The 24,185-nt window shown below is 37.2% G+C and overlaps 1 protein-coding gene across 8 annotated transcripts in view; it reads right to left on the bottom strand.

The window, feature by feature from the left end:
• CNKSR2 (connector enhancer of kinase suppressor of Ras 2) overlaps window positions 1-24,185 on the bottom strand; it is a 213,431-nt gene that overhangs the window by 85,167 nt on the left and 104,079 nt on the right. For 5 of the 8 annotated variants that reach the window (XR_009961790.1, XM_062603646.1, XM_062603645.1 and 2 more), the window contains 3 exons: window positions 13,748-13,894; window positions 3,672-3,805; window positions 100-311 (listed from right to left, as the gene is read on the bottom strand). Coding sequence is in view for 7 of the 8 variants with exons in the window: in XM_062603646.1 (XP_062459630.1) it covers window positions 100-311; window positions 3,672-3,805; window positions 13,748-13,894 (493 nt within the window). In the remaining variant the exon portion in view is untranslated. The remainder of the gene's footprint in view (window positions 1-99; window positions 312-3,671; window positions 3,806-13,747; window positions 13,895-24,185) is intronic. The other 3 variants (XM_062603648.1, XM_062603647.1, XM_062603649.1) reach the window with 1 other exon arrangement.

Below are 24,185 nucleotides of genomic sequence, written 5' to 3'. Positions count from 1 at the left end.
TACTCACTGAAAAGATTTTCAGTCTTAAAAACAGAAGCAGATGCACAAAAATCCTAAAGTCAATAAATGGTGATTATCTTTATTAGATCAATGCCATACCATATGTTGGTGTGCTCTCTCTCCTTCCAGGACCACTTGTTCTTCCTTTTTCATATTCATAGCAGTATAGAACTGCATCTTCTTCAACTACATTAAAGCGTTTCCGATATTCCTGGTCAAGAAATGAGTTTGGAGATTCGGATCCTGTATGAACCGGCTTGCCCACTATATGTCTGCCAACATCATCACATGGGAGATTTCCCTTTTCATCCCTTTAATAAACAAGAGAGGTTTTAAATGTATTGGGATAAGACATTTGTTTTTTTTTTTCTATGAATATTTCAACAAACTGTGAATATGTCAATATTTAATACAAGCAGGAAACAGGTATTATCAACCAGGACAAAATGCAAACTACTAAAGGCATCAAATAATAGAGCAAGCTGTGCCTGGGATAGGAGCACTCTCCTTGCATTAGATGAAGCAAGGCTCAGTAAGCCCGCTGGTAGGACTATGCCTGGAGATGGTTGCGATAGACCTAATCAGACAGTAATTTCTGGGCAGCAAAATCGGCAAGAGGCAGCCAAAATAGAAGCTGGAGTCTCATGGCCTTGTTGGGCGTGAGGACTTATTGTATTGGGCTTCTTCCCCTCTGGACTGCCATGTAAGTTCCAAGCTAGCTGCATGCTGATCCAGACTTCCCTTAGCTCCCTGAGGTTCCATCTAAAGATGAAGCAAAGCCTCCTCATGGGATCCAGGCAGCCACGGAGAATGAGGAAGGGCTCTCCTGCCTTGGCTGCAACAGCACAGCACCATATCTCCCCAGTGACCACTTTGCCAGGCTGCTTTTGCAGGGTAGGGATGGTGTTGGCTTAGTAAGGGGCTGGTGCAGCCCCACTGGGGTTGTGAGACCATCTCCAGTCATGGAAAGACTTTCTGTGGTGACAGTGCTGGGGGATCCTGGAAGGCAACATGATCGAAACTGACATAAACCAGCCAGATGCCAAACGATGCTACAGCTACCATCAAGGGCTGGAACAAGGAATTTTCTGTGATAAGGAGGGCAGCCTGAGTGGGAGGGATCTTTATGGTGAACATGGAGGGAAGTGCAGAGCCACCAGGCAGACAGCCTTTGCCACAGCCCTCTGGAGATGCGGGCTTCAATTCTCACTCCTGAAGGTCTTCAACAAATTTGAGCAGGCACTAACTTATGACTAGCACTCATAATTAACTGCACACGGAAAGTGTCATTCCCTCTTTCTCATGCCATCCTTGTGCTGTTATGTCAGCAGCTGTACTATCTGTGGATATAGTCACCTAGGCAGCATGGCTTCAGGCTTTTACAATTTACAATAAAGTATCAAGCCTTTTACTCCATTCCAGTAACAAAAGGAGGGTTTGTTTGGTTGTTTTGGGGTTTTTTGTTTTGTGTTGGTTTTGTTTTTTTTCCTTTGGAACAGCAACAACAAACTGAGAAACAGATGCTAAATAGTTTAATAATACCCAATATCAAGACATGCCTAAATATAGTTAATCATGGACAGAATAAACTGATGAAATGCCAAAACAGTTTATTCAGAAACACTGTACACTGTGTGACAGGTTTGTGAAATGAAGTATAGTCCATCAGGATTAAGCTGCTAAAAAAAAAATTTAAATGTACAAAGCTTAATCTCTCTGTAAGATTACAGCTTGTACTAATATGCATTAGAAGATTTAATCAGAATTGGTCTAAGGTAGTACATTATAATCACCATGTAAGAAATGTTATTTATAAATAATCAAAATGTATTTTGAAGATCTCAGTTTCTAGAGCAGAACTCAAAAAGTGCTGAGCAACGAAAAATATTCACTAACAATACATAAAAAAATTGGATACATTTCTTATCAAATTAAATTTTTTTTGTGGTGGTAAACATGATCAGTAGCAGTTCAAAGGCACTATTTCTTTTGATATAGTTTCAGTTTCAGGATCAACAGGTCTTTACCATATAATTACTGCATTGAATGAGAAACCTAAGACTACGTTCTGGTTGGAGTTTCTTTATCCAGCTTTTTTCAATAATGGGTTAGAATAAAATAGTTGATTTTTTTTTTCTGTGGATTGTCTATAAAAAGTCCTCAAAATATTTATATAGGCACAGCAAAATACTCTTATCAGAGAGACAAAAGACACACTCAATTTCTATGAACAATTCGAGTGTTATGACAATGTTTTTATTTAATTAGAAGAAAAAAAAATAGTGAATTAGACTATGTATTCTGCTTGTCTCTTTGTCACATTAAGAGAAAGATACTAGGGTAACTGTGTCAACAAGTTCAACTGTGTTATATGTGTCATATTTGAAATAAAACGGCAATTTTTTTCCCCAAGAAATAAAATCAAGCCAGGTAAAGATGAGGCAGTGATGAGGAAGAAATGGCTTCACAAAAGGCTTCTGACAACACCTATGTCATGACATGAAATTCACTCTTCCGCCCTGCAAGGTTTTTCGTATCTCTGAAGAGTAAGGATTTATTATGGAACCACAACTTCTCCTCCCTACTAGGCAGTTTAATTTGCCATATACCTCACTGCTGGATAACCCCCAGGAAAGTCTTGTCAGTATCAGCTCATACATCTTTTTAATTGTGTAGAAGAGTTACTGATAAGAAAGTCTAAGAAAAACTCAGCCACAAGGATCTCAGCTACAAGAAAGGATATGCTGCCCTACAACCCTTCCAAGAAAGTTAACTAAAAGAAAAGCAAAAAGTAATTTGAAAATACATTGACTGGACATCTGATAGCCTGTGTCTAAGAATACGGAAGCTTTAAAAATATTGATTTCTCTAAAACACATTCCTAGACCTCTGGGTAGCTACTTCCATATTATTTATAGGCCATAATTCTCTCAAAGTTTTAGAAAAGCAACGTCTGTGTACCTTATGGACTTATACTGAATCATTTGAGGTCATGTGAGGGTAGAGTGAAGAATCTAAAGGAGGATCTGCTGATTTTCTGGCTTAGCAAGCCCAGAGACCTGGGAAAGATGAAAATACCCTGCCAGGTATTCATATTATCACCAGGCAGCAGGTGAGAGTAGCAGATGTATTTACAGGGAACAGAACGGTCACTGCAAAATCTTGCAGAGTAGCAACACTAAAACACAATCCTGAAATTTGCTCTAACAAATCAACTACATCTAGAAAAGAAAACACTATGGCAGAACAGAACAGTGCTGCGCTTGAAGTTGCAAATTTTTTGCTTTTAGCTCACCTGCCCTTGCTGCGTCATGGTCATTAGGAGAAGGGATAGATAGGAACTCTTCCCCTAATTTATAGATTCAGTCTTTCAGATAATTTTTGTTCTTCCAAAATACGATGAAACTGTTATGGACAATAGATTAGCCAATATTTGAGAAAATAGGGTATAGAACCTTTTTTTCTAAAGGCTACTGTCTGTTTTGCAAACAAGACACTGATTCACACCAACACACACACAAAACACGTCTATTCTTAATAACCAGTTCACCTGCAAAATGAAGTATTATCAGCCTAATCCTGCAGGGCAGGCTGATAAACAGGAACAGAAGGGTCAGTTACTTTACAAATAGTTTCTTACTTTGAATTGTACCAGAAGTGATCTTGTTTACCTTGGAACATAAGGTTCTGTTGGAGGCGGAGGTATGTAGAGATCCTGAAGGGCAGAGCTGTCTCTTTTTGTGGGTGTGCTGATAGTGCTGGATGGTGTAGCAACACTGCTTGTAGGACTTCTAGGAATAAGAGGCTGGTCCAAAAGAGAGAAATAACCAAGATTATCCTTATATATAATACATTTTTATTTGCAAAAGTTATAAACATTCTATAGTTCAGAAAGTTAAAGAAATAATGGTTCTAATATTCTGTGTGCTTTTAAACTGGCTGAAAAAACACTTATGCTAAGGAGACAGATCTATGAAGGGTCATGTATTCTGCTTATAAAATTGACGCCTCTGATTACATCTTTTCCCTTTTGCACAGCAAGACTATTGCCAATGCCCATAAAAATAGTAAACAGTAGCGCCATTGGTAAAATTTTAGTGAGTAAATAACATCCAGCAAATCCCTTAATTAAAATAATATTGTAAAGAAAAAGTCTAGTGTTTACAGTAAAAGGCGCATAAGTAGGCATTAAATTGAACGCCATCTCCCCCATCTGCTCTACAGCTTAAGAATTAACTGTAAGCGCTTCAGTTTATGTCTGCAGATGCTGTAAAATCAGGTACTGCATCCTCAGAGCACACACACTATGAGGCAGAATAAACTGGAGATTATTATTTACTCCCCTGGGCACACACCTTACAAAGTAACATTTACTCACAGGTAAATAAACTGTACACCCCTTGCAGAATAATCATGCCTTCTGGCTATCATTCCTGTTAATCACATATCTCTCTCATTAAAGACACCATAATAATAGGGACGCTATCTCTCTCATAATCAGACGTCCCTTTTTACAACTCAGCTTCAGCATCTTGGCTAGTTAAATAACAACCAGCCACTTGAAGTCTTTATTAAATCACTGTAGGGCTAGAAATTACGGAAAGATTTTCTAACAGTCTCTATACAGATGCAGAAAAAGGAGAAAAAAACTTTGATTGCTTTGGTCTACTTAATAACATGTCTGCCTAATAACAAAAGCCTTATGTTGCTTGGCTTGTGTGATAGCTATACTCAAGCAGAAGAAAAAAAATGGCAAAACAGCAGGTACAACAGTTCTTCATATACCATAAAAATAATATAATATTAAACAAATGCTGATTTTTGCTTTGAAAGAGTTCTTTCCCCCTTCTCAGAATCGAACTTCTTAAAGAAAGAAGCGTTGGGATTAAAGAGAGTTCACCATACCTATAATTTCTGACCTGAATAACTACTGGAGGGCACAAACATTTCTCCTTTTATTGATGACACAGGAGCTTTAAATACTGACTGAACGGGTGTGTAGAAACATCCTTCGACCAGCACTATTAAGAATGCTTTATGACAGACCAATAGGGCATTTCTGTGCTGACTAATCAGTTATCATTTTCTAGGTGTTAATCTTGACATGGTAGCATTATGCCTATACTAGCGTATAGCATTGTACTATGTATGCACATGCATTATATGTAGCATTACACTGTATGTATAATGCAGCATTATACTATACTGCAGAAACCCCCAAAAGTTCAACAGCAGGAATTTTTTCATAATTTTGGCCTTTTACCACTTTTAAGCTAGTGATGAGCCATTCAAATTTATGTTTATTAAACAAAGCCCCCACCATTGAATTACTTTTTATTCAACCTGCATGTAAGAATAATGCATGTTACCTCATCCTTTAGCCAATTACTGCCTTGTTCAAGGAACAGAGCTGTGTCAGATGATACTTATCTCAAACATAATAAAATGCATGCTTAAAATTTTCCTACTAAAGCTTTGCAAGACCACCTTTAGAGCAATATAAACTGACACAAGTTTTCTGTTTTGAATGTCAGGAAACCATCTCCTGTAAACAATGATGCTGCTAAATTCTTTCCTTGCTCATTAATGTGAGTATTCTGTAGCCAGGCCAATGAAAGACAGCCAGTATTTACAGGAAGAGAGGGAGAAAGACATACATACACAACCAGACAGGTAAAAGACTTCACAACCACTAAAAACAAGAGACAGAAGTCTGCAAAAATAAGAATAAAGCTGGGGACAAAGCTGGGTAAAAATAAAATAAATTAAAAAAATCTTTCAGAAAACCAAAAATTTTACCCTTTAAATTTTAATCTGTGACACTGTAACCACAGACATCCTTGAACCACCTGCTAATACAACACCGGTTATTTCCTTTCTGATACCTTACGCTTCTCTGACAAGTACACTTTGGGGCTTGCTAGGTAGCCTGTAGAATTAATTGTCATTTTAAGCACAAAATAATTTTGTGACCTAGACTCTGTTTGCACTTGTTAAGCTGAGGCTGTTGCCATTCATGGCTCATACTGGCAGAGACACTGAGAGGAAGACAAGCTGGGTAGGTGGATTTGTGCTTCTCCACTTTGAGGAAGAAGGCAGCCCTTTACCTGCATGAAAAGGCAGATAAAAGGAAAGTGGGTGTGTATGTGTGCGTGCGTGTGTGTGTGTGTCAGAGACTAGACTGGTGGCAATCAATCAGTTTATGGTGTATGTCACATGAGGAAAAAATCATGCTCAACATGACAGAGATCTGGACTTAGAACAGCTTCATGAGACTCTAGTGGTCCTGACCAGCTTCTGGAACACTAGAGGACACAGGTAAAGAATTTCCCTTATGTTACAGACTAGGATTAACTATTTAAATTGGTTGGACTCAATGATCTTAAAGGTGAGTGCAATTGGAAGAAATGTTATTCAGTGTACCACAGGAAACCACAAGTTACTCAGCTACCTGAAGGTAAAAGGTTTCCCTTGAACTGGTCCCATGCCTAACACTTTCAGAAATTACAGCACAACTGGTGACAGTTTGAAAGATTGTGGTGTCTCACAGGATGGCAATGTGGGCATAACTTCCCATGGCACCTCGAGCTCTCAAGGGGATAGAAACTGTAATAAAATCTAGTGGAAGCACAATCCTCTAGGACTGTCTCAAAACTAGGATTTCTTCATATTTTCCATAATTGTGTCATATTGTCAGTCAACTTTCCAGCTTATTTCCACAAAAACAGAAAAGCTGTGTTACCAGAAAAAAATAGAGAATCCAACTTTAAAAATAGGTCACCACTTTTTTTTTCTTTTTTTAAAAATAAGTATATTTATAACCACTTCACCAGTAAATAAGTAGCTCAGTAAGAACTGAACATGGTGAAAGTATTCAAATGGTCTCTTATGGTGATAGCTCAACACACTGAGGCAAGGTAACTACCACCTCGTTCTTTAGGAGTTCAGCTTTCATTCTACAGATAACTAAAAGTCTTCAGACTCTTCTGGCTGAAAAGACAGCCTTCAGAATATGGCCTGCAAGTTCAGTGCGTCTACATGGCTTTTTGCATCGCATTTTAGAAAGACCACAACTGTTCAGTTCCAGTCAATCTGTGCACCTGCAAGTAAATCAGCCTTGCAGCTCTCTAGTTCAATGGCAGCCATTCAGTGGACCATACATAGGCACATTAAACAGAAAAACGCATGGATAGTCACTGAAGTATTTCTCAATTGGATGCCTTGGAGATCAGTTCTATCACTGAGTTAATTCTCTTCCAATGGCTAGAGCTTTTTTTCTGCTGCAGTCCCTTTTGGTAAACCGTCCAGGGCAAGTCAGATTGCAGAAACACCAATAAAATGAAAAATTTTTTAGGTCCTAAAAGTTAAATACAGTTAAAAACTGTACCCCTGGGAACAGCTTGCCAGAGAAAGTTCAGAAGTTACATATTAAAACTGGAATAGGCTTAAGAACGTGATGCAACAGACTCTTCATCAATCTTAACCCACAATGACAGATACAAAATCCGTATTTCAATATATTTTGGAGTACTATTTCTCAAACATGTTGGATGCACCATCCTCCTTTAGGATCATTACTCTTTATGCTCTCTTTCCCACACTGTCAGTTGGGATAACCAATCATCTTTACTTACAGCAGCTCAGTTTCTTTGACACAGGGGAATAAGAAGTCCCTGTAAGTACTGGCTGATAACTCATAGACACTTAACTCCCCTCTCCTCCAGAAGCTGCTCTGTCCCTGGTTGGTGCTGCCCTGCATTCCCTACTCTCTTCCTACCAGGACTTATTGCTGCTCTTCCCACCCCCAATCCTGAAGGAACTGAGAGAGTGCCCCCAGTAAGTCAGAATATTATTTCTGCTTTCTCTCTCTAAAAAATGAATGTACTTAATATTTAATATATACTATCAAAAATTCTTTTAAATGCTTTTTAAAACTCTTTGAACCTTTCATTAACTCCCTTGGAAGCTACAATAGATAGTTTGAGAAACATTGCTCCAGAAAAAGACACAGAATTTTTTAAAACATAAGCAAAACCAGTACAAAATTTTGAGTGGTAATATCCTTATACAGTATTTGCATCAATGAACAGATTTTACTGCTAATATACTTTTCATATTAGATCAAGGTTATGACAAGTTATTGAACAGAATATTTCCAATAAAATACACTTTTTATAAGACCAATTATGCCACTAAGTAATGAAATGCTATAACTAATTCATACTTTCTACGAATCCATTTTAACAGTGCTGCAAAGAACGTCCAGTTCCCATATAGTTAAAATACAACTAAGAAACCAAAAAGCAAGCAAGTTAGCCCTTTATTCAAACTTAATGGTTGAAAAGTGTAAGGTCATTAATTCTACTTATAAATCATGAAAACAGAATATACCATTGTCTCTAGATCAATGAAGGAGTTAATATAATCACATACGAAAAAATACAAAATAAAAATTATAAAAGTAGTGTTTTCTCTCAACCAAGGACTCTATTGTTACTTTCTTGTTGCTTCTTAGGAGGCTGAAAAGCTGAATATATAATTGTGGAGATACAATCCATATCTAATCCCAAATAAAGTCTCTCTAAAAAACTGCAGATACTGAGCTGTTGGTGATTTTGTAACAGTACAATTTAATCACACACAAAACAGTACAGTGAACTATTTTAAATATACAAAAGATGTCATTTAAATATGCTTGTTGAAGAGTGTGACAGTGACTAAGAGGGGTCAGAAGGTTTCTTTCCAAGTCAACACAGAAGACGTGGTTGGCAGGTAGACCTGCCCCCAACCTCACTGACATCAGTTAAGAGCCTTTTCCCTGAGAGTGGCAGGTGTAGTCCAGATCAGCCGAGGCATGGAAACATGTTGATCTACCACTCCTTTTCTGAGTTATAAAGAAACTGGATGAAGAGTCTTCCACACTGTAGTCAAAGTCCAGTTTCTTTTGACTAACTAACAAAGCATTTTCCTGAAGGCAAAGGAGGACTTTGCAGCTAGCTGCTTGCTAGTGGGATGATAGCAACTTACATAAGATTTCATATGCTCCAAGTATCTTCTCATTTGAAATATTCAGCCTTGTTCACACAGCATTTCATGAAGTCTCCCTTTGAAACCTCCCCAGAATAACACAAAGTGGAAAGCAGAAATAAAACAGACAATTTGGAGTAGATGACATTTATTTAAGTCAGGTTTTGAACCAGAGCAAAATTTGGAGAGTTCAAAGATAATTAAGTTACCTGTATATCAATTAATAAAATAAAAAATTAAAGATTAAACTTAATTGGTTTGTTCAATGCATTCAGTAGCAGTCAGAAATTCAAGCATTGTGATCTGAAATATCATACTAGGTTGTCACATAACAGATCAGTGCATCAGAAAAAGTAACTGAAAGGCAAATTTAGTAAGATTTGTCTTGCAGGCATAATATATTACTATTTATGGTACAATAACAAATTAATGAATACCTTGAATTGCAAAGGCAACCACAAAATTCCCCAAGGCCACATCTGTCTAATTTGACTGTTACAAAACCAATTACAAAAAACACAGTCTGTTGACTATACAAATTTGGATATGATTCCAGGATGCGTCAAAGGAGAACTGATTATCTGTAAAAAGTTAGATACTGATGGATATTAAAACATACAATCATCAATTGACTGAAAAGAAAAAAAAACAACAGCACTTTAATCATGTCACAAGGAGAAAAAAGAAGAATGTTTTTCCTTCTGTACGGATTGACCTTAGAGCTGGAATTCATGCACTTGTAAATACAAACTCACTATCTAATGGTGCATATCATAGCCACAGGCTAACTGTATTATTTTACTGTACATAAAGCCATTCCATACCAGTTTCAGGACTGCTACAGAGGATGCATAATTCTTTTCCTCCTTCTTTCTTTCCCCTAAACTTTCATATTTATTCTAAGGATAAAAATACTTGTGAAAGATATGAAAATACCACATTTCTGATAAAATGAAAAAAAAACCCACCATAAACCCAAACAATTAATCAATAATTATGTAGATTGCATTTAACTCCTAATTCATGGCAAGACTGCAATGTGAAGGAAGAGCTGTTCAAAATAAACCACTGAACATTCTAAGATGTATTTATGCCAATTAGTAGCCAGTTAATACCTGAATGATCTAAAAGCATTTTCCTCTCAGACACCATAAACATTTGGCTGGCATATGGCTTTTGTAGATAACTAACAGTGGACAGTAAACTTTTAAAAATTTTATTATCAGAATGCATAATTTAATTACCTGGATGTCCTGTCACCCACACACCAAACTGCTTGATACACTGGTAGTAACTGCATACTGCCTGAACTGGAAGATTCATCTAGCATTTTCCCAGCTTACAGGCATACTTAGTACCTCTCCATTAAGTATTTTTTTTCATGTAGCTGCAAATGGAAAACCTCAAGTTCTTACATACAACTACTGGCTGAACAAGCAGAATGTAATTTACCAATAATACCTCAACATTATTCACTTTCAGCTAAAATTAAATTTCAAAGGCCCTCAATTAAAACATCCCAGTGTAAATCTCAATTTAAATGAGTCTCTTAATTTAATTCACTGAAATATTACCGTCTACGTTTGTTGCGACAGCTGTTCAACATATTCATTGGTGGGGTGCATACAAAAACTCAATCTCTGTTTATGCATCATCCTTCTTACATTAGGGCAAACTTCTACCTTCCCACCTAACTCAATGCAATTTGATAAGAATTTGACACCATATTTTGCCTCTGTTTAGTCCATTTGCAGAACCAAAAAACCACAGCGGACAGTTTACAGATTCTAATTCCCATTTTATTAGAAATTCATCCCCATATCTTATTCTAGAGTCTTTTGACTATTTTGCTCATATTTTGTACTTTAACAGAATTATTACTGAGTCAAAATTTCTTTATAGCCTGTGTCTGTTGAATAATACATATGGTTCAATTAACTTAGCCCTGGGATTACAGCACAGTTCTAATATTCTCAACTATTTCATGACATCCTGATATAGGAAAAAAGTTATAATTTCTCCTGCTTTCAAAGGTGATGGTACTGCTTTTCCTAATTATTCTTTTTTATTTACTGTCACTTTGCTCCTCTCCTTTAATACTGTGTACCAGGTTCCTATTACAGAATAGCACCCTTATCTGAAACAGGAACATTAAGAAATTTCAGAACAGGCCTAGGGAAAATTGCAATTACAAAACTTTGTTTTGTTGGTTTTTTTTTCAGAAAATTTTAAAGTAAATTCTTAAATAAACGTAATTACTTCATCTTTTGAATGGCTATAAAATTACACTTCACTGCTTTTGCTGCTTGTTATTTATCAAATATAGTTTTCACTGTTTGATAGTACTGATGTCACACAGGCTCCGTTTAAAGTTTAACATTAGCTGACTTTAACATCTGTTCACCTCTGATCTGCATAAATCAACAACAAAAATCTCTACATTATGCAGCTTCTGAAGTCTGTATTCACTTCATCCTGGAGCTTTTTCAACATTCAGTCTACTTAAGAAAACTGTTGTTTCTGACACTAAAATAAAAAAATTATGACATGCGCAACACTGCGCACATAAGCATAGAATGAGGTTCTAGCCTTTTCCTAGTATTGTTTAGTAAAATCAGAACAATATCATCATGATATCAGAATAATCTCTTTAACGTTGAACAGCATCTCTATTTGAACTCATATTAGCCTTAATAATATTTTCTATGCTATCAGCAAAAATACCCCATACGCAAACCAATACTCCCATTGCCCTTCTTCCCAAGCCTGTAAAATTACAGAAGACCTCTATCTAGGGTCAGTCTCATCTAATACAGATAATCTACAGTTGAGCTAGCTGTCCAGACTCCCTTTATCATCAAATGGAGAGAAAGAGGCATGCACAACGTTCAGTTCACCTCATCCTATCTGAAATAGGCCAAGATGAATGAACCAGTACCTGTTATGTATGTCTGATGGCCAGAGTAAAAATGAGACACCTGAATTATATGTGGATACGTACATAGCAGATATCTGAAGTTAGATCAGTTGAGTAACACCCTAGTATCTGTATTGAACTAATGACGCTGAGATGTAAATCAAAGCCAAATACAATACACTAAAAGATTACTGGATTTTTGCTTCTGGGAGTGTGGAGTTTTCAAACAGGAACACAACTTAAGCTCATGATTGCATTCACTGTAAAAGGACCACAGGAATCCTGACTTTCCTACTGGACCTAGTTTAAATGGTGGAAATTAGTTTCTGTCCAGTTTCTTCCCACCCTTTTGGAATATCCCGCCTTGAATTAGTTATTTGCAGTTGCCTGCATCAATGACCAATGTCAGAAACTCCTGTGGTGGGGCTTTCAGTGTAATTATCCTAGCAGCAAATGATTAAGCGAAGCAAAATGGAATTATTTAGGAGAATAAATCAATTCACCCAAAGAAGTACCAAACTCACCCAAACAGGATTTAGGCTGTAAGCATTTGACCTCATTTAAAGCAATGATGTGCATTTTTCTTCTGTACTGATATTCTCACTAAATCTATGATAAAGTGAAGTCTTCTAGTATGGTCATTCATACAGTCATATCATGCATACAGATTTGCAATTTTATGTTCAGACACTAATAAGATATTTTTGGTCGGAAGTTTTTTATCACATATCTAGTCAGTTTTTTTATATCTGAAAGAAAGACATCTCAATCATTAAAAAATTACTCAGTTTCAAAAATAATGATGCATTTAACCATTATAAAATAATTTTTTATATATATATATATACATACTTATTTGAAATAAGTTCTTCAATGCATTAGTTCTTTTTAAGAATCTCTTAATATTTTAAATGGCAAAGATCACAGCTGCTGGCAGTGCCATTTCCATATCTCATTTTCCTTTTTCCCAATTCTTGCAGAAGTCTTCTCCATCTCAAATATGAATTCAAATTAGACTTTTTGTTGCAATAATAAAAATGTTGCAAAGAATGCAATCTTTACACAAAGAAAATCCATTTCTAAACAATGTTTTATCTGAACTGAACAAAAAACGGGATTATTGCCAGCTTTATCTATTGATTATAATCTTTCATTAGTCTGGACATAACTTTTATTTCCTAGAGTAATCCATCACAGTGACATTTTATCCTACAGTGAAACATGAAATCTTTAATGAAACCATTCCATGGTTTTCAGCACATTGCAGGCTTACTAAAATTAAACACCTAGGTGGACATCCTGTGCTACACCTCTTTACATGCAAGGGTTCAATCTTAAGGACAACTTTGACTCAAATAATACTTTACTTACATGAGAAAATTTTGATGGTCAAGTGGTTTGGTGAATAAAATCACCTTGTCAATTCTCCTACATCTCCATCACTGATCAAACTGAGAACTCTAGATCTTTTCATCCCCTGTCTTTAAGCTTTTACTGCCTGAGAGATTAACAAGAAATCAAACTAAAATTTATTATTTTATGAAGTATGCTTGCTTTCCATTGACTAGAAAGTTATCTGGGGCTATATTTCTGCATTGAAAACTTCTGGGATTACTTCTTAACTTTGAAGAGTTCTATTAACAGGTTTTATTTCAATTGAGTCTATGAGAACAAACTGCAGAGAAACAATTTTTCAAAGTATGCAAGAGTAAATCCATATGCTGCTGAGATGAAGCACAATAAAGCATCGAGATAATCTATAGTTAAAATGATGGTGTATGACTTATGATTAAGCTTCATTACCTGCAGAGCAAGGGGTTTCCATCTCATATTTTTCAGTAAAGCTGGTGCTGAAGTAAGCATGCTCTGAGGTCGCTTTTTCAAAGTTAAGATAACACCACTCGGATCCTCTCGTAGTGCATTCACCAAATTTTTCAACTGCCACCCCACCTGGTAACCAGTAAAATCATCACAATAAAATTGAGGTACAGTATTCAATATGTAATGTTCCCTTTTTAAATAAGATTAGTAAAATAACATAATAGGAGTGTATATATATACATATTAAAGGAGATTAACTCTAGAAATGTCAAAAATAAGTTACTGCATAATAGTCATGTCAACTAAAATAATTATTCTAATGCATTGAGATGCATATGCATCATATCAGGTTTTAGAATTAATAAACTATTGTTATTCCACTGTAAATGCACAATTAAATCTCAAAGCATTTTCAAAATGAGCTCTGGTACATAAACTTTCTAAAGTTAAAAACCCATGGCTTCTGCACTGACAGTTCAATTCAAAACTGAGCATTTTGTACTCCATAGTTACTATTTAAAGTCCACTAATCACATGTAGTCATATTACTTCTACTCATAGCAGCTTATGCAAGGACAAACCAGTTCAAGAAAATCTTCTACTCTTCACACTGCTATAAAAATAAAATCAGAATCACAAGGCCTTTTATTATTTTAATAGTACTTTTTCATGATGATTTCAGAAACAAATACAGTAAATTGATAACAGAAATGTAGTCTAGCCACTACTTGAGTATTAGCCCAAAGTAAAATTTTCCTACAGCATTTTGAAATATTCCAAAATTAAGAACTTGACTAATGTGGAATGCGAGAAGTCTTTATTTATAAATGCAGGATAGAACTTTCTAAAACATTTAGTTTGCATTTTCAAAAAACCCTAACTCAAATATTAAAATAGTACAACTCATGACAATGCTTTTCAGCCTAAATAATACCTAATATTAGGTATCTATCTTGAAATGCTTCAAGATATTAAATCTCTGCACTCTCAGGTTTGGCACCTAGAATGGTAATACACAGAATCATACATCCCTTTAAGATCCTGGCCTGCAGACTTAGAAAGTGATTATTTCTGCAAACTTGACAGTTTTTCTACCTTTTTTTTTCTGTTTCCCCCTAAACAAACAAGTAAACTTTCCGCATGTTTAAAAGATCACAGTTAAAATATTTTCCCGCTTTCACAACTTGTTCAGAAGAAAATTATCCATTTGAGAAGTGAAATTCTTACTGAAAAATAAAAATCTGAAGTGATAAGGTAACGAGATTGTGAAAAGGCCACTTTGTATCATGTCAATATGTTTAAAAAATACAATTAGGCAATGTGAACTAAGAGAATGCAGATGTTCTTTATCATTGGTATAGTGCAATATGCATGACACAAATATGTATTTTTTTCTATGTTTAAGTAGGTTGTTGCTACTATTTTTTACATCATTCCCTATTACACTGAAACTCTCTTTGTTTGCATATTATCACCAATACTAATGCTTGCCAACAACTTTGAATTACAGACATGGTTCAAACCTCACCACTCTTCCTCAGCTACTGTGAACCCATCTGCCCCATTTTCAGCACAGCAAATTCACTATATTCGGATGTACCTCTACAGTAATGTTACTGTACACAAAGAAACAGAGTTTTGACAGCAGGCATTTTTATGTAAGATTTTCCAGCTTTCACAGAAGACTAGAATTCTTATTTTCAGTCTAATGTGCTAGGCACATGGCTGTTATACATTGAATAAAATGGAACAGGAATGTAATCAACTTTGGCTCAATTCCCACATCCTAATGAAGTCTCCATTTTGTTTCAACAGCACCTAACCCAAGTCTTTGTAAATCCAAGCTTTGTGTCTTAGAAACATAATTTTATAAAAAAGTACTTTGCTCTTTACACTACCATTTTCCTACTCAGAGAGACTTCCACCACGCTTAGAAACAGTGTATTCCCTATAGCTCCATAACGTCACCATGGGCATATACAAGGTTTCATATGCTACCCAAAAGAAGGAATACAAGGCCTACTGTTCATGTAAGCTGTTTCTAACATAAGCGACTGCACACTCTAATTCCCTAATGTAACAACTGAAGGCAGAGCTCTGGAGAGGAATCTTTCTGCTGAATAAAGCAGAACATGATTGTCGAGAACACGACGTGGCCTCATTTGCAGAGTTAGGGCGTAAAATTCTTGCCATTTAAGTTGATAGAACACTGCATACAAAACCTGTGCTTTAAAGCCATCTGTTTCTTAGAGAAGTAGCCAAAAAAATCTAAATAAAGCTGGACGGGTTTGTTATGCTAGCAGTTTTAAAAATATTTTAAATGCACTTTCATAACCTGCAGAGATAAACTATCATGTATTTCAACTATGCCATATACTGCAATAAAGGGAGATTACCTAGTGTCTGTCTGAGAGTTAGCGGGATTAAAGAAAAAATCACATCAAAGTACTAAATCTGATGTACTTAATTTAGAAGCTCATGAATATAAACAATTTAACTTTATTTTTCACAGGAATATTCTGAGTTTACTATAAATTTCAAATGAAGTTCATCCTCTGCTTTTACTTAGTTCCCTGACAGGAGTTTTCTGACTGGTTCAGACAATCCTTGGTTACTTCTCACTTTTTAAATAGTCTGAAGAGGAAGAAGTCACATAGAAGGCTGTCTACAACAAATTGAAGGAAATCAATGTCCACATAGAAGGCATGCTTTTCAGTTCCCACACAGTTTAGATCCCATCAAAATTCATATTGACACAAACTAAACAGAAGCACTTTTATTTGGGGAGGTCAGGCTGAAAAGAGGAAAAGGCAGTGACTATAAGTGGAACTGAAAACTGTTTTCCAGAAATCCACTTCAGTGATATATCATCTACAGTTTAAGTGCGATTTGAATGTATTCGCTGTAATCTATCCTCAGTATCTTCCCTTTTCTCATTACCACCGCAGTTATTAATTCTCAACTTCTAATCATCAAATTTTTGGGCAGAGATATCAAAGTCCTTATCATATCCTTTATCCTGCCCATGTACTGCAAAACCAGACAGTAATAAGAAAGTTTCATTACTGGTTTGAAAATTTAATAGATAAGTAAAAGTATTAGCTGAGAACTTTCCTTACATTGAAGGAACCTGAGCCATTAATTTTTAAAATACTGCACTGTGCTGACCAGGTACCCATTTTTAAGGACCAAGAAAGTTACTGTTGCTTGTTTTAAGATAAATTTACATTGTGAAACCAAGTGCCAACAACAAGTGGTGGTCAGGAGAGGTCTCCAGTGGCAGCCTAAACCCAGCACAGTGCTTTGCTGGGCAGTGCCTGAATCACTGCTGGCTGCCAGTGCAGCTCATGGCCAAGCACAAGGAGGGCCGAGGGCAGACAAGGGCAGCCCATGGGTCAGGTACCATGCACAGGCACAACACAGCAGGTCCCTGGGTAATACTGGGAGCCAGTGTAGAACTGGGCACCTGAGGGAATGTGGGGCACCTTGTGGAAAGGTGCAGCTTGAAGCAGACAGGCCACATGGGGGTTTTTTGATGAGGAAAGAGGAAGAGGACTACGGGCTTCACGAGTACCAAGGGATGGTAAGCGTGCATGCAAACATAGGGGAGCTGGAGGAAGAGGAAAAGGAGAGTGAACAAGCACCACAGGGGTGCTGAGAAGTTGTGTTGAGCTGTTTCTGCCAAGGAGATTATAGCACCTTTTCTAGTGGAGTCCACTGCCAGGGTAAATGAGGGATAGACAAGGGTAGACAAGGATAGACAAGCCAACATCCATGTCACTTAAGCATTGATACCCCAAGCCCAGATGAACAGCGCTTCTGGGGGATGGTGCAAGAAGGGACGTCACCCTCCCAAAGGCAGAGCAACGTGCTGTGCCAGGAGAAGTAAGTCTGCAGGCAGGGTGCCTGCAACATCAGCTTCAGGCCACCTTCAGCTTTCTCATCTCATCCCACCACTACATGCCCAGAGGTTGCAGCCAGGCTGGGAAGCCCCACTAAAATGCTCCACAGGTTGCTTCAACAGGGCCAGACTGGCATGTGGGAGAGCTGTGTAGCTGCAACAAGCTCCGACACATCCTCATCTACCCTGCCTCTCTCCCCATCACCTCCCACTGGCTTCTCCACCACCTGGAATACCCCAGCACCCATTACCCCAAACAGCAAAAAGCTTTAGCAGGGGATGCTTTTAGAGGTCTGCTTCCCCAGCCATCACCTGCCAAAAAATGCCCCCAAGCAAGAGCAGACCTATTAAACGCCCACAGTGTCTCTTCGGCAAGTACAACTGAATAACAATGTTACAACAGCCTAAATGGAACTTTTATTTTGAATTCCTATTCTAAATTGCTGAGAACTTTAGCATTTTAAACTATTAAAAAGTTACTCTTAATATAATGATCTTTTTTCCTCCAGATTAATCTATTTTCCTCTTTATGAAAAGGTTGGAAAATTGGTAGTGATCTTCCCTTTTTCTGAAAGTAAGTATGACCATTCATTGAATTTTTTTTTTTTTTTTTTACACAGACACACACGAACTCCTTTGCCCATTCATGACTTCCGTGAGTACTGCTGTATGTTATGAGCCAGAGAGGAACTCTGTAAAATATTAACATGCAGGCAGCTTAAATACAATTGGATGGACCTAAACCAAGTATTTTTAGCATGTTACAAGATCCAGTACTAAATAACCTACAGTGTGAAAAAATCTAGATGTTTGCCAAAGAACCCATGGAACAGCTGCATTATTTAAAAGCAGTGTGGAAATCTAACACACACTGAAACTACATCATCCAGAGGATGGAATTATAGTCAAATGATAAATAGAACACAGTCCATATTTTTACAGGCCTATTCTTGTTCAAAGGGCTACCAGAGTCCCATGAAAGTTAACGGGATCTTTCTGTTTTCATGAAAACTGTTTTTGTTTTGTTTGCTTTTTTTTTTCCTCCAGTTACAGTAATCCTTTCCTGATGTGCAGATTTGTAAAAGGGAAAAGTACAAATATTTTTACACTTCTGAAGGAGAAGTAGTATCTTCCTGCTAAATATAACCTGCAAAGCCATGTGCTATTTTCTAGCTAGGCAAATATGCAAAATCCACTTTAACATTTAATTTGAAAAAGTTACTGGAATGCAGAGATAATAAAAATTATTATTCTTTCAATATTGCCTGCTATAAGTGGCATGCAGCCAGAGCTCTTTAACTTATCAACCATTTCAAGCTTCAAGCTTTTACTAATTTTTCAGCTAAAAAAAATATTTCTAGGAGGAAAGTGTGTTTATTTTATAAATAAAAATTAGTGCATAAGAAAAAAACCCCACAACACTGCACTTCAGATCACTGTCTATCAAACGTACCATGTCTTTAAGGAAGTCAGAATCTGACAAGAAACTATCTGGTGTCATGCTGTTAAATTAACAGATTGATTTCCATGAGCACTGGGCAGAAATGAGGATGGTCAGCTGGCAGTCCTATGAAACAAGTATGTTAGTAGCATCTCCTTCCCTTCCTCCAGCTGTAGATGCCTAAAAAGGCTAAAAAAGAATGGAAGGCCATAGGCCTTCTGCAGCCAGAAAAGATTATTGGTTGGGGAAACAACAGAAGGATGTTTACAACATGAACTACCACAGAGATGAAAGCTGTACCTGTATGAGGTAAAAGCAGTGTCAGGAGAGTAGCAGATGCCTTTCAGGGATTTATCCAGAAAGTCCATGCTTACATAGCAGTTTTCTCACAAAGAGACGAGGTTAATGATAATGCGATTGCATATGCTACAATTCTAATTAAGACTATCTATCTTGGCTACATTATTTAAGTAAATGCAATTTTAACCCAATGTTAAAGTCAGTTCTGTGCATCCACAGAATGTCACTGATCACACCACACCGTATCATTGTCCAAAGTCACAACACAGTGTGCATGTAAAGTGCATTGAAGAAAATCACATCTTTTACTTGAGAAAATTCTGAAGTTTCACTAAAACTTTTGTTTACTACCACCAAAGTATAAAATAAGTATTTGTCATATTTATTTTTGGCTATTTAAACTGAAGTTCACAATTATGATACCTTCCCAAGAATAAACTAAGTTAGGACCAAAATTGAAAACTGAATAGAGAAGTTACTGCTTCTCATTAAGCTGCTCTAATAACATTTCCCTGTCAAAAAACATATCTGATCCAAAGCATGACTTTTGACTGATTTTATTACCTTGCTCCTTTTAGGTATTTGTACAGCTAAATTCTACCATAATTCAACAAACCTGACAAATGTTATTAACATGACTACAGAACACCTTGGTAATGGAGACAAGCATCTGTTTCATTCATGGAGAACCGGAACTTGAATTATTCAGGGACACAGAATCAGTTCTGCATTGAAGCTTGGACATTGTTTAATAACAATGCTTACCTTTCATTTTTCACTGATGCAATCAAACTTTAGTTCAGAGCTACCTCACTGTTTTGCTTTTGAGTCAGTGCTAGCAACAGCCTAGAACAAATAAAAGAGTATATCCATTGGGAACAGCAAAGAGTCCAACTTTATGGGTCTGATTATATCCTATTTTTGCAGATGTAAGGTCAGTGAATAGGCACAGTTTTTGAGGAAAAAAGGTCTCATTTCCCTATTTCCATGCATGGCTCTAAAAAATGGAGTTGATCTCAGTTCACCCAGTTTTGACGTATCTCTGAAATTTGAAGGAAGTACTTGCGTACTTGCTCTTCCCTGCAGTGACTGGCTGCCTCCAGCGTGACTGCAAGGCAACTCTCCCTTCAACCAAGAGTACAGATAACCTGAGGAGACAGCTACCAGAAATTTGGAGGGATTTTATCCAGCCTTCCGCCCACCTGCAAAATGTGGATCTCAGTATTATTTAGCCTCAGATGGACTAAAATCAGTCTTTCTAAACCTGGAGGGGGGTCTCAGCCACCAAGATGTGCATAATTTCAGGTTAATGGCCTTCCCTGAAGGCAAAGCACTGTGCTGACGGGTAAGTATGAAGCCCAGTCATACAACAGGTAAGAAACCATCATGTCCCTACACTGGGAGCAGAGAAATGAGGGTTCTGATCCCAATTCACAGTCACTGTTTTTTTTTTGTGTAATATAAACACAATACAAACTACACACATACTGCAAAGAACAAGGTCTGAAAGCCAAGTTGTGATGATCAGGCCCTATCCCTTCTTTAGCAAGGTCACAGACATTAAACTATTATGAATAAAGGTGCTGCTGCTAGAGTCCTCACTTGGCCTCATTTTCAGGAGTTTCCAGGGAATATATGGAGAGCCCAGGAAGCTGTGTACATTTCAGCAGGGCTCCTGGTGAGGGACAGACCTCCACTGCCTGAGATTTCAGCATCCCTGGGTGGCCACAGGTGAGTGCTAAAGAAACTTAACTGCTGATAAAATATCTAAGGAGACCCAGGCAGGATTTAGACAGACTGGATCACACCCCAGTTCCTCGCAGATCAAGCTGCAGTATGGATATAAGCAGCCTCTTCATTCCTCAGGGGAAGTGAATAGACAAGTTGTCCATATTTCACACAGCATGAGGAACATGTTTCTCAGTAGTGACTCTGCAGTATTAACCCACCACAGCCACTTTTGCCTTACAGGAATTTATTTGTGCTGCCATGTGCTTCATCTCACAATGGGAATTTGAGGCAAATGTGTGTGTGCATCTCATACGCTCATATTTAAATTTCCAAAGTGGTTGTCCTTGAATTAAAATAATAAATATATATAAACATACATATATATCTACATAACTTTGTTGCAGATTAAATTTACATTATCACAACTTAATAATTTAGAAGTCCAGTGACTCAGTAATTCCAAGTTTTTGATCCCCACATTTCAATGTATAAATAAACTGAGATCCCCAGTAGCCCTGCAGCTAAAGTGCTGCTACCCTTGAAGCAGATGTTTCCTGAGACTGAGTTCATATATTGAAAATAAATTAACATGTCTTTACAAAGAAATTGTAAAAAAATCCTTAAAAGTCACTAATGACTGAGGAAAACGGGGTAGGAGTGGAGAGAGAGGGGTAAAACCAAACTCAAACCAAAAAGCCTTTAATAGAGCTGAATTACGTAGCATCACTTAGCTAAAGAAAGACATGGATAGAGATTTAAAAGAAATTATCATAATAAAGCAGTAATTTATTTAGACATAAGAGTTCTTTTCTTTTTTGTTCCATTTTACTGCTGTTAAAATAATCAGCCATAAACATTCAAGCCACTAAGGTGTTCTAAGCCAGAACTGAGGTGTTTTTTTTTAATAAAAATTTACATAGTCAGACTACATCTATGCAAATCAGGCACAGAATTTCCCTGCTTTAATTTTTCTTCCCTCATGACACAGCAATTACTTGCTTTTCTTACTGTTTCTATCTACTTTTACAATACTATCACTGCCTTACACTTCCTCACAATTAACTCCTAACTTCATCAGAATAAGATACTGAAATATGTAACACGGTATCAGGCTGGAACCTGAAGATCAGCTGTTTAACTTATATAGCTGCTACCTGCACGAAGCACAGAGGTATTCAAAACTATTGAATTCTAACTTGTATGTGGTCCATGCTGTGCACAACTGTAGTATCAGTGAATTAATCTGCATAACTTTGAGGACATCTCTCCTTACCTTTATCTCCTTCTCTACAGTGTACTAAAATTTTCAGCAATCTCAGTTAAAATGAAGATTATTAGCAGCAGAATAATACCTGCCTTCCTTTCCAAATACAAATAAGTACCTGAACATAAATAATAGTAAGCCTTTTAACCTGCTCCTATTTGACAAGACTACTGTAATATGTATTCTGTTCTATAGGCATCAACATTGTTAACAATAAAACAAATTCAATTCTACTTACTATCTTCTACCTGGGCATCAAACATATGTTCAAACCATGCATCTCGCCTATGAGAGACTAAGAAATTTTGAAAGAATTATTGTAACTGCAAAATCCACTATCAAGAACACACTGTTAACATCGTAATTTAAATTGCCTGCAAATGCAAATGGTAGTCAACAGCCACTACTATAAGGGCATGAAAATAATTTTTATCAGGATTATATGCAAAAGGTTTTTGGCTGCATATTATCTTTCAGTATTTCCGTTGGAAATATTAATACCATTTACAGCACCACTTGAAGGACTTTTTTTTTTTTCTTCCTATGGAAACATCACCATATAAGGAAAAAATGCAAAACATAAAGCAACTGTACAAAATACATAAATGAAAATGCACCATCTCCCAGTATGTTCTGTGCAAAAAGATAAATTTAACAATTAGATCACCAGAACACTCCACAGAATGCTACAGCAGTTTCTAGCAGATACACCTCCAAGAGTATGGTCATGAGTACAGCTTGCGTAAAAATACTTGATTTGGCTACAGACTCAGTAACTTAGTGATAACCAGCGCTGAAACTATGAAGGCCCACCAATGACATCCACACAAAAAGTCTAAAGGTACTGCAGTGAAAATCTTCCTACAATTACACTGCTTCTAAAAGTGGTATCGGTGCCTTCAAAGTCAGCCTAGGTGTGTATTCCCAAACCGTAGTCAGTGGTGTACAGAGCAGTCTATGTCATCAATTACAAAAGAACATTTTTCCCCCTAAAGAAAACTCATGAAAGAACATGACAGCCTGCTGAATTGCACATGTTCATCTCATCACATGAGTAAAGCACCAGGGTCCAGCAATAGTTGTTCATTCTGCGGTACAGCCAGGACAGGAAAAAAAAAAATTCTATGCTTTTGAGTGACTTACGGGACATAGCAAATGGCAACAGGTGACCAAGGTCACAGTCAGTTGGCAGGGAGTACTTTTAGAAATACAGTGTCCAGCCACTGAACCCACATCACAGCTATATGACAGGATGGGCATCTCCTGTTGCACCAATTTCTTCTATTACTTCCTGAAAGGACTACTATAGCAATCTGAACCTCTCAGTGCTTGACTGTTACATAGCTCCATCAATAGCGTGCTAATTCCACAGATGAGGCTTAACATGCCCAGCTATGCTGGTTTGGCCTGGGGTACGGTTCATTTTCCTCACAGTAGCTGGTATGGGGCTGTGTTTTGGATTTCTGCTGGAAATAGCATTGGTAACTCAGGGATGTTCTCATTATTGCAGAATAGTGCTTACACAAAACCAAGGTATTTTCTGTTTCTCAAACCACCCCACCAGCAAGCAGGCTGGGGGTGCACAAGGAGTTTGGAGGGGACAAGGACAGGATAGCTGACTCTAAATGATCCATGGATATCCCACACCATATGTTGTCATGCTCAGCATATAAAACTGAAAGAAAAAGGAGAGGAGGGACATTCAGACTGATAGTGTTTCTCTTCCCAAGTAACTGTTAACGTGTGACGGAGCCCTGCCTTCCTAGGGATGGCTGAACACCTG

This window comes from Pezoporus occidentalis, unplaced genomic scaffold (genome assembly GCF_034315485.1).
Source record: "Pezoporus occidentalis ecotype Australia unplaced genomic scaffold, CSIRO_AGI_Poc_V1 ctg81, whole genome shotgun sequence".
Classification (NCBI taxonomy): Eukaryota; Metazoa; Chordata; class Aves; order Psittaciformes; family Psittacidae; genus Pezoporus; species Pezoporus occidentalis.
The sequence above is the reverse complement of the archived record's forward strand: the minus strand, read 5'-3'. Positions and strand labels throughout refer to the sequence as shown.